Here is a 12,362-nt window from a genome sequence, read left to right on the forward strand (position 1 = left end):
ATAATTACAGTACATCTGAAACAAATTATTTTAACAATATATTTGAGAGGAAAAGCATGTTATTTTGCCTCATTCAAATCTTAATATCTGAACTAGAGATGTCCCGATCCGATATTTGGATCAGATCGAACGCCGATATGGGCAAAAAAATGCGCATCGGTATCGGATCGGCCGGCACGGAAAAATTCCGATCCAGACTTCCGATCCAGTCTTTTTAAAAAGTCCGGTCCGGGTTTTTCAGCGCACCGATTTCCATAATCCATTCCAGTTTTTGCCTCAGTTTCCCTATAATCCGGTCCGCATTTTACAGCACCCCTTCAACACACTACATTACAGTCTCCCAATTTACCGAGAGACTTTATCGGTAAAAATGTCAGCTGTGTGGGATCATTTCACCTTAAAGGACGACAAAGACGGATAGGCAGAGTGCAACATATGCCACAATAAAGTCAAGCGTGGTGGTAAAGCTGTAAGAAGTTTTAATACAACCAACCTAATCAAGCATTTCGCAAAATACCACCACAAACAATATGAGGAGTATCTTCAAAAAACCGAAGACAAAAAGAAAGGTCCGAAGCAAATAACACTGGCAGAAACTTTTGCTATGCGTGACAAACTGGCACTCGACAGTCCCAAAGCTCAGGGAATAACAAGAGTCATTGCCAAAGAATTCATTCTGGATGACGAGCCATTATCTCTCGGGAGTAAAGACGCACCATCCAACACCACGGTACAACATGCCCAGCCGTCATTACATCCTTGAGCGATTCGGCCGTGGAAGATTCGAGAACGATTCACAAACATCCAAATTCCGATTATTGAAATATGTCAAGTAAAGCGGAACTAATACACAGCGCGGTCTTTGGGACGCAATGAGAAACGGACCACATTGCGTCCCGAGAGTAAACATCATGCTTGTCATAGACCCGGGTAATGCCAATGCTCAACTCACGGCTTTAGCTCAACTCATGCCGCTAGATAAACAATACAAGAATACCTGACTGCTGCTGACAGCCGCTACAAACTACGTCAACATCGTTTTACTGTAGATAATAGATATCATATGTACAGTATATAGAACTAGATGCAAGATGACAGACTCAACGGCGTTAGCAACACGTATATTGAAAACTATGCGATGCGTTAGTAAACAGCCGCCATCTTAAAGCAGAAGACTTCCCTAGTAGGCTTTTGTAGTGAACCTTACAAGCGAACCTAATTAACTTTTTATCTAAAATACTCCTAAATCGGCAAAATCTTGACTTAAATTTATCTTCAAAACAGTTTTAAAACTTTCACATGTCGAAAGTAGACAGAAGGGAAATTATGGGATAACGGGAGCAATTTTAACAACTTTAACAGTTATTTCGCAAAATTAAATGAATTGAATGTAGTTTAAAGCTGCTGATACAGAATGGGGACTTGAGTATTTTATTTACTGTTTTAAAATGTTAACTTGATACTGAAATAGTCGTTTATTTAAACCTGAGAGGCTTTTTATACAATTTTTGTAACTAATGCACGAAACATTAAAAGAATCTAATTGCTTGGGGGGTTTGTGGGATTTTGAAACTGAGGTTGTTTGTGTGTTTTGCTTTTTTAAGACAGTTTACAATATTATTTGCACATTTTACTGACTGACTATAGCATTTCTGTTTGTTATTTATAATGTTTTGTGTTTGTCACTGAATAAACAGGTCATTTTCTTGTTACCAACCATTGTGTGTTATTCAAACTCACCTAATTCAGCTGGCTAGTTGTTATCAAGAGTACTAAAACCCTTTTCAAAATGAGTCTGACAACTAAGTAAGGAGGCTAAATAACTTTAAACTGTAACACATGTATCAGTATCGGCCAGTATCGGTATCGCATCGAAAGTGCAAAACAATATCGGTATCGGATCGGAAGTTCAAAAACCTGGATCGGGACATCCCTAATCTGAACATTTAAATATGTAAACTAAAGTGCAATCACATAGGTAAATGAATGGCTTCTGGTTTTTGAAATGTAAATAAACCAATCTATTGTGATAAAGCAACACATTGCAATAACTGCATTAACCATCAAAGTGAAGTCCAACTGCAACTGTACTCTTGAAACAAATCTGAATAAGGAAAAACATTGCAATAAAATAATGCAAACTGGTTAAACTTGAAAGTAGCTGAGATCTGTCATGACAGAACATCGCTTCAATGATATCTGGCGCCATCTAGTGTCGTGAATGGGTATAATGTCTGGACCGAGAATACAAGACGACCACCACTTTTTCAGTCTTATTTCAATGTAAAAAACACCGTCTTATTTTCGGGCCAATACGGTATTACATTTTTTTGTATGTCTATCACTGTCATTGGCAGAGAATGAGTTAATATAAAGCTGTGCTGAGTTAAGACATTCACACGTGTCAAGTTTAGTCAACACGTCTCCAGGCAGATAAACTTCCTTCCCCCTGTGTAACAGTCTTATATCAAATGAGAACAGTTTGAGAGCTTTTTGCACTTGTCTCAAAGCTTAAGGGCAGAATATTGAAATGAGATATTGCTCATACTGTGCTTTTAGAACACAAAAGGGCTGTGATTCACCATATTTTTCTGACAGATGTGAGGCAAAGCAGACCAGAAGCTGATTGATGTATCTTTACAGGAAAAAAAAAAAAAGATTGTCAAAGTTCAATGACGCAAGCGACATACAGCATCTTACCATCTAACTCCAGGGGCATCAGTTCTCGCTCCTAATGCAGCACAAAAAGGAAAGACATTGGATTTAGCCACAAAACACCATTGGGCTGCCAGATCTGCAAATCAAGGTGACTTTAAAAGGGCAAATTCTCTAGAGAACACCCCAGCGATAATCAGTTTGTGACGACCACATTAGAATAACACGCATATCATGTCAGCCCAGCCGCACGCTGACAACAAACTCTAATGGGATTTCACCCTGCAACATTTCTTTCTCATTTGCAAAATGACGCAAGATCATACACTCCCACACACATACATGCGCACAAAACTGTGCTGCAGCATCCTGAGGGACCTGGCATACGCTCCATCTGTGTGCAGACAAACACACACACCCACACATAAACAAGTGCAATGGTACTTTGCTCCTTTGCAAAAAGACAGAGAGATGGCTGGGTATGCTTGCCCGCGAAGGCACACAAAACGCATTTGCATACGGTCCTGCGTGAAGCGTTCTGTATTCTCTACCTTGTTTTTGACATTTGCTCAAGCCGACTCTCCCCGTTTTTATCCTTCTGTTTCGCCCTGGCCACCCACCACAACACTTTACCTGAGAAGCACCACATAAAAATAATTTGGCAAAATTAGGGTGTAGTAAAGGTTGCGTATTAGCTGTAAAAGCTTTAGTTTGGCATGTCAAACAGGCAGAAATGAATCCTGAGGCGAGCAACTAAAATAAATGCGTTATTAAATAAATAAAATATGACAAGTTGTTTTTAAAGAGTGACAAGTGGCTTGTTTGTTGCCCGTGAATGTTAATTGCAAATCATTTGCCTTAATCCTCAAAACAATGCTCTCATTTGCATATTTGGAAACATGCACGCCGTTTCATTTGCATATGTTATCTTTAGATGATTTGAAAGATGAGACAAAAATTAAACGAGTAATCAAAAAAGATCAGCGCGCCCTAAATGATCATGAAAAGAAAATGGCTATCAACGCACAATTTGTCTCCCAAGGCTTGGTCACATTCACAAAGAAAAACGAGAAACATGAAAGCTCACTCATCGTCATATATGACATATGGAGATGCAAAGCTCCGGGAGATCTATAAGCTCAAAGAAACTCGACTGGCAAACCCATTTAGGAGGCATATAAAAGCTATGATCATTTCTCCTTTCATGCAACTGTACAGCATTTTACGGACGACATAGAACTGAAGCCTGACAAGTCAGAACTTGCAGATATTACACCCGCGGTCAAAAGTTTTGAAACACTTTATCATCCCACTGAATGGTGAAGTGTCTCGACACTTTTGACCAAGGGTGTATACAACATTCAAACATTATTATGTCAAGCAGACGCGGAGTTTAAGGGGGGTGGTGGCCGAAATGTGTCATTGCAAGGCCCAAATATAAGACGGCCCTGATTATAAGACGACCCCCTCTTTTTCAAGACTCAAGTTTGAAAAAAGACTTTTTGAACACCAAATTAATATTTATACTAGGGCTGTCAAAATAATCGCGTTAACGGGCGTTAATTAATTTTTTAAATTAGTCACGTTAAAATATTTGACGCAATTAACGCACTCCCTCCGCTCAGACAGATTTAAATGACAGTACAGTGAACTGCTTGTTAATTGTGTTTTATGGAGTTTTGCCGCCCTCTGCTGGCGCTTGGGTGCGACTGATTTTATAGGCTTCAGCACCCATGAGCATTGTGCAAGTAATTATTGACATCAAAAATGGCGGGCTACTAGTTTATTTTTTGATTGAAAATTTTACAAATTTTATTAAAACGAAAACATTAAGAGGGGTTTTAATATAAAATTTCTCTAACTTGTACTAACATTTTTCTTTTAAGAACTACAAGTCTTTCTATCCATGGATCGCTTTAACAGAATGTTAATAATGTTAATGCCATCTTGTTGATTTTTTGTTATAATAAACAAATAGTCCTTATGTACTGTATTTGGAATGTACATATCCATCTTGTGTCTTATGTTTCCATTCCAACAATAATTTACAGAAAAATATGGCATATTTTATTGGTTTGAATTGCGATGAATTGCGATTAATTACGATTAATTTTTAAGCTGTAATTAACTCGATTAAAAATTTTAATCGTTTGACAGCCCTAATTTATAAAGAAAATAATTACAGTACATCTGAAACAAATGATTAAAACAACATATTTGAAAGAAAAAGCATGTCATTTTGCCTCATTCAAATCTTAATATCTGAACATTTAAATATGTAAACTAAAGTGCAATCACATTCGTAAATGAATGACTTCTGGTTTTTGAAATGTAAATAAACCAATCTATTGTGATAAAACAACAAAATTGCAAGAACTGCATTAACCATCAAAGTGAAGTCTAACTGTAACTGTAGTCTTGAAACAAATCTGAATAAGGAAAAACATTGCAATAAAATAACGCAAACTGGTTAAACTAGTAGCTGAGATCTGTCTTGACAGAACATCGCTTCAATGATATCTGGCACCATCAAGCGTCGTGAATGGGGAGAGTAGCTGAGATCTGTCATAACAGAACATCGTTTCAATGATATTTGGCGTCATCTAGCGTCGTGAATGGGTATAATGTCTAGACCGCGAATATAAGACGAGCCCCTCTTTTTCAATCTTATTTCAATGTAAAAAAACACTGTCTTATATTCGGGCTAATACGGTAATTGACTTTCCTATATATGATTTAAAAATTAAGAGTTTTCCGGTAAAATATTGTCTATAAAAGTTTTTAAGCAATAAAACAAAAATGAATGAAATGAACAAAAAAAAAAAGATCTTATAATGGGTCAAAATTATTTTTCGAACGGATCATGTGACGAGCACCTTGGAAGGTCAATTGCTTTGCTTAGCTAAAGCCACCCGAGGACTGAAAAGGCAAAATGGATATACGTAATTTTTTTCAAACCTAAGCTTTCAAAAGCAACAACAACTACTGAGCAAGAACCAAGGATTGAAAATGTGAACCATGAAACGCCAGAGAGCACCACCAAAATGGTGAATGGTGAAGTTTCAATTTGCCCCACTAAAGATGCTAATTGTACAACAGAGCCACCACCCCTGTCTTGCCAATGTAGTTACCTCCGTCAAAAATTGTATCCCCTGACCGCCGGAGCGCACACACACATATTAGTTACGAGTTGTGTCGACTTATTAATTGAAGCCAGAAAAGAACCACAGTTATACAGTATATTTTGGACATCGACGTTTATTCAACTGGAGAAACTCCAGACAGGACTTGCATCACAGTAATAACATGGAACAATCCTGCCTTGTATCAACGGTTCAGGCTGCTGGTGGTGTAATGGTGTGGGGAATATTTTCTTGGCACTCTTTGGGCCCCTGGGTACCAATTGAGCATCGTTTGAATGCCACAGCCAACCTGAGTATTGTTGCTGACCATGTCCATTCCTTTATGACCACAATGTACCCAACTTCTGATGGCTACTTTCAGAAGGATAATGCGCCATGTCATAAAGCTGGAATCATCTCAGACTGGTTTCTTGAACATGACAATGAGTTCACTGTACTCAAATGGCCTCCACAGACACCAGATCTCAATCCAATAGAGCATATTTGAGATGTGTTGGAACAGGAGATTCGCATCATGGATGTGCAGCCAACAAATCTGCACCAACTGTGTGATGCCATCATGTCAATATGGACCAAACTCTCTGAGGAATGCTTCCAGCACCTTGTTGAATCTATGCCACGAAGAATTGAGGCAGTTCTGAAGGCAAAAGGGGGTCCAACCCGATACTAGCATGGTGTACCTAATAAAGTGGCCGGTGAGTGATATATATATATATATATATATATATATATATATATATATATATATATATATATATACAGTGCCTTGCAAAAGTATTCGGCCCCCTTGAATCTTGCAACCTTTCGCCACATTTCAGGCTTCAAACATAAAGACATGAAATTCAATTTTTTTGTCAAGAATCAACAACAAGTGGGACACAATCGTGAAGTGGAACAACATTTATTGGATAATTTAAACTTTTTTAACAAATAAAAAACTGAAAAGTGGGGCGTGCAATATTATTCGGCCCCTTTACTTTCAGTGCAGCAAACTCACTCCAGAAGTTCAGTGAGGATCTCTGAATGATCCAATGTTGTCCTAAATGACCGATGATAAATAGAATCCACCTGTGTGTAATCAAGTCTCCGTATAAATGCACCTGCTCTGTGATAGTCTCAGGGTTCTGTTTAAAGTGCAGACAGCATTATGAAAACCAAGGAACACACCAGGCAGGTCCGAGATACTGTCGTGGAGAAGTTTAAAGCAGGATTTGGATACAAAAAGATTTCCCAAGCTTTAAACATCTCAAGGAGCACTGTGCAAGCCATCATATTGAAATGGAAGGAGCATCAGACCACTGCAAATCTACCAAGACCCGGCAGTCCTTCCAAACTTTCTTCTCAAACAAGGAGAAAACTGATCAGAGATGCAGCCAAGAGGCCCATGATCACTCTGGATTAACTGCAGAGATCTACAGCTGAGGTGGGAGAGTCTGTCCATAGGACAACCATCAGTCATACACTGCACAAATCTGGCCTTTATGGAAGAGTGGCAAGAAGAAAGTCATTTCTCAAAGATATCCATAAAAAGTCTTGTTTAAAGTTTGCCACAAGCCACCTGGGAGACACACCAAACGTGTGGAAGAAGGTGCTCTGGTCAGATGAAACCAAAATTGAACTTTTTGGCCACAATGCAAAACGATATGTTTGGCGTAAAAACAACACAGCTCATCACCCTGAACACACCATCCCCACTGTCAAACATGGTGGTGGCAGCATCATGGTTTGGGCCTGCTTTTCTTCAGCAGGGACAGGGAAGATGGTTAAAATTGACGGGAAGATGGATGCCGCCAAATACAGGAACATTCTGGAAGAAAACCTGTTGGTATCTGCACAAGACCTGAGACTGGGACGGAGATTTATCTTCCAACAGGACAATGATCCAAAACATAAAGCCAAATCTACAATGGAATGGTTCAAAAATAAACGTATCCAGGTGTTAGAATGGCCAAGTCAAAGTCCAGACCTGAATCCAATCGAGAATCTGTGGAAAGAGCTGAAGACTGCTGTTCACAAACACTCTCCATCCAACCTCACTGAGCTCGAGCTGTTTTGCAAGGAAGAATGGGCAAGAATGTCAGTCTCTCGATGTGCAAAACTGATAGAAACATACCCCAAGCGACTTGCAGCTGTAATTGGAGCAAAAGGTGGCGCTACAAAGTATTAACGCAAGGGGGCCGAATAATATTGCACGCCCCACTTTTCAGTTTTTTATTTGTTAAAAAAATTTAAATTATCCAATAAATTTTGTTCCACTTCACGATTGTGTCCCACTTGTTGTTGATTCTAGACAAAAAAATTAAAATTTTATATCTTTATGTTTGAAGCCTGAAATGTGGCGAAAGGTTGCAAGGTTCAAGGGGGCCGAATACTTTTGCAAGGCACTGTATATATATATATATATATATCAGGGGTCGCGTTAACCGAATATTTTCCGTTGTTGACCGATTTTTTAAAATGGTGACGAAAAAAACTGAAGTCCATCCGTCATTTTGACCGGTTGCAATTCACACCCCAGACCACAGGGTGGCGAGTGAGCATATTAATTAGCTATTGTCTCTCTCGGTGCATGACGTCGTTGGCCTTACTCTGAAAAAATGTCAAGGCAACTGAGTGTCCGAAGTTTCTTCAAAAAGCCCCAAAACGACGATGGTGTGGATAAAAGAGGTGAAAAAACGGGGACTGCACAAGCGGGCACGCAATTCAAGTCCATGCGCACCAGGAGGAAAGTGTGAGACTACGTTCAGGCCACAGCAGGTGAACTGTTAATTTCATTGTTCCGTATGCTACATATGGTAGGCTACCTAGCTACTGGGGCCACAGTCAGCTGTTTTTGTCACTGCGGAGAAAAAGTTACATATTCATCTGCTTGATGTGTGATGGCACGGTGTGGATTCTCTGTTAAGCTTGTTCGGACAGAATATTAATTTAAAATGAATGAAAACTAAGTACTATTGAATATGTTGAAGCGGTATGCAATGTTAAGAGTCTTGTTAGCTGTAGGCGCACTATCCTATTCCCCTCACTATCCACTCGCGGGGGCCTGCGCTTGTCAGTGACGTTCCTTATTCTCGCTATATGATTATACAACTTTAACATTTGTTAATAATACGCTCTGTGTGTAGTATCATCCATCGCTTTTCCTTTTTAAATGGGCACTTATAAGCGAAGGCAAGAAGTAACAACGGGAACATTTTTAAACAGGCATTTCACGGGAGAGCATTTCGACTCTTTGGCCAATCATATAGCGAGAGCGAGTGGATAGTGAGGGGACCGCGCGCGGCTCTTAAGTGTCTCTGTCACGGGACTGTCGTAGCCGGTAACGCGCTCGGCCAAATGGACACACAAGTACGGAAGGTGAATTATGCCAAACAAAGGGTCACCACAATGTCATTATCATCATTTTAAAAATTTAAGTGACGGGTAAAAATAGATTATGACCGGATTTTTATGACCCTGTCAGTCAAAATGACAGACAACGAAAAAGTCTAGCGCAACCTCTGATATATATATATATATATATATATATATATATATATATATATATGTCATATTAATTTCTCAACAATGTTGAGTGGCCTTAAGGCAAATGTTTATTTTTCGCATTCCTGGATAGTTAAGAGATTATTAACAAGTTTGTATTTATTGTGTATTTTAATACAATTTTAGTTATGTTCAAATATTGAAAGATAATTTTGCTAATTGAATCCAACATTTATTGTGGAAGTTTTCAAACTGTCTCTTCAGTAGTTTTTGAAAACAAACAAATATCGTCCCTACCAATGTTGAGACCAAACCTACGCCCTTCGTCTTGTCTATCCCTTTAAAATAGGGGTGTCCAAACTTTTTGCAAAGGGGGCCAGATTTGGTGTGGTAAAAATGTGGGGGGCCGACCTTGGCTGACGTCCTTTACGTAGAACAATATATTTAAGCAAATTTTAGCAAGCCATTCTGCGTGTCACATTTGCTTTATTATTATTTTTTAATGAATAATTTCAACAATCTAACAACTAGCCTTTGTGGCGTACTCTTTTGAATCTTGGGCTCTTGCGAAATACTGCTGCTGTGGAATTAAACTAGCTTCAAGTTGCTTCAATTTATTGTTACGTATTTACCCTGTAATCTTGTTGTACATGTCAGTGTGTCTTGTTTGGTAATATCGCCTCACATTGAACTATTAAAAGCAGCGACTGCCTCTTTGCAAATGAGGCAGACACAGTTGTTGCGTATTTTAGAGAAGAAATAGTCCAATTTCCACCTATCCTTGAAGCGTCGGCCATCGTGGCTGATTGTCGCCATTTTAGAAAATTGGGAGTAAAGGGTCACACGGGGTAATGTTGCTTAGAGTGCTGCTGCCTTTTAGTGGGTAAATGAGGGGCAGCATTTAGTGTGTAAGCCACTTCATATGTTGGTAGCAGTACTGCTGACCAATTTATTAAGTCTGTGTGTGGGCCAGACGTTATTAATTTTAGGACAGAGGCTGGGGGCCGGATGAAATTTGTCCACGGGCCGCATTTGGCCCCCGGGCCGGACTTTGGATATGTCTGCTTTAAAATGTAATAGGTGGGATGTAACATTTCTTCCAATTCTCGAATGGCCCAGAAATGCATGTATTTTTGTCTTAGTGCAACCCTACAATGACAAAAGTATGAAAAACACAAAAGTGTTGGCAACAGGCGAAGAAATGTCTTGCTTAACTAGAAACTGCAATTTCTGGAGATATTATGATGGGGTTTAGCTGTGGTAGATACAGATCTATCAGGTCCTGTTGTCCTGTTGATTTGGGGACATTTCGGGGACACGTCCTGTTGATATCAGGCTACTTCCTATTAATTTAGGGACATTTGGGGGACATGTCCTGTTGATATCCATTTGGGGGACACGTCCTGTTGATATCAGTTCACTTCCGGTAATTTGGGGACACGTCCTGTAGATATCAGGTCATTTCCTGTGAATTTAGGGATATTTGGGGGACATGTCCTGTTGATATCCATTTGGGGGACACGTCCTGTTGACATCATGTCACTTCCTTTTAATTTGGGGACATTTCGGGGTCACTTCTTGTTGATTTGGGGACATTTCAGAGACGCCCTGTTGAGAGCAGGTCATAAAATGTCAATGGGCTGTAATGGTAAATGGTAAAAAAAAATCACAAGAACCTATGTTTTCCTGCCATTGAAAATGAATAGGAAATTTGGAAGTACATGGCTGTCATTGGCATCCCATTAGAAATGAATGAGACAATTTTTGGCAAATTTTGGGGGAACTGTACATTATTGCCAAATTCTGTATATGACATTTATGCCCCCTAGCATCCAGGAATTTTTTATGTTTGAATTATGCGATTTGGTCAAAAATTGTAGGACAAGTAGCGTTTTGAACATTTTTTGGTTTTTCTTAAAAAAAAAAAAATCACATAAATAATTACAGGCAAACGGAAAATTATGGAAGTCCTCCACCACTTCAATCAAAGTGTCAGCCCTGATGGTGCCTTGGGTAAGTGGGCCACATGGCAGCCATGCAAACAATTATTCTCTGCGTAATATTGTCAACTGAGTTGATCCACCAATTTCAACGCCAGCGCACACTCGTGCCAGCGGTGGTCCCACTCCTTCCAGAACTCAAATGCTAATCGCACTCATGATTAATATAAACACCTTAATTTTTAATATTGTTTTCAACGCCGCAACATTAAAGAGCTGAAGTTGCCTGGGGTACAATGACGATGTTTACATAATCGAAGATCCTCTGGTCTACAAGGGTATATTTAGACAGCAAGGTCAACACATTAATTGGATTTTTCTATCATCCAGAAAGGATTTGATGGCCGTGCGGACTCTCGACGCACCGGTCGCGACGAGCCCATTACCAGTTAATTTCATTTCGTCTGCCATCAGTTGGCCCATTGAGCAGCCTACTGCATCTCAAGCATGAAGACACATGAGACATGTGTTGAAGTTGACACACAAATAAACAATGGCTAAGCAGCCAAAACGCATGTACCCTACAGTTGTTCCTCTGACCAAGTGTAACACGGCTCTTCTGTATCTTCTCTTGCGGCTGTGTCAGGCATGCAATGCATCAACTCTCTTTCATTATCTATTTGTCTTGTCCAGCCTCCTCTAATGAGGGTTGACAGTAAACCTAGCTAAGGGGCTAATTAATCGTGAGGCAGGGATTAGGATCACTGCAGGATGGATGGTCTGCTTGCCTCAGCCGCATTGTCGCAAACAAGCGCATTGTGTAAGGGGACCCGACGTGGACACTTCCACCTGTCAAGTAGTGACAGGATAAGAGATGTGCACTGTACAGTGGTATGAAAAAGTATCTGAACCTTTTGGAATTTGTCAAATTTCTGCATAAAATCACCATCAAATGTGAGCTGATATTTGTCAAAATCACACTGATGAAAAAACTGTCTGCTTTAACTGTACCCACCCAAACATTTATAGGTTTTCATATTTTAATGAGGATAGTAAGCAAACAATGAAAGAAAGGGGAAAATTAAGTAAGTGAACAATCACATTTAATAGTTTGTGGCCCCCCCTTCGACAGCAATAACTT

General features: G+C 39.5%; 1 protein-coding gene across 1 annotated transcript in view; it reads right to left on the reverse strand.

The window, feature by feature from the left end:
* Positions 1-12,362, reverse strand: part of LOC130920662 (calcium-binding protein 2-like) — a 94,834-nt gene that overhangs the window by 39,140 nt on the left and 43,332 nt on the right. The window contains exon 5 of the mRNA XM_057844028.1: positions 2,701-2,731. Within this exon, the coding sequence (XP_057700011.1) occupies positions 2,701-2,731 (31 nt within the window). The remainder of the gene's footprint in view (positions 1-2,700; positions 2,732-12,362) is intronic.

This window comes from Corythoichthys intestinalis, chromosome 8 (assembly GCF_030265065.1).
Source record: "Corythoichthys intestinalis isolate RoL2023-P3 chromosome 8, ASM3026506v1, whole genome shotgun sequence".
NCBI classification, from domain to species: Eukaryota; Metazoa; Chordata; class Actinopteri; order Syngnathiformes; family Syngnathidae; genus Corythoichthys; species Corythoichthys intestinalis.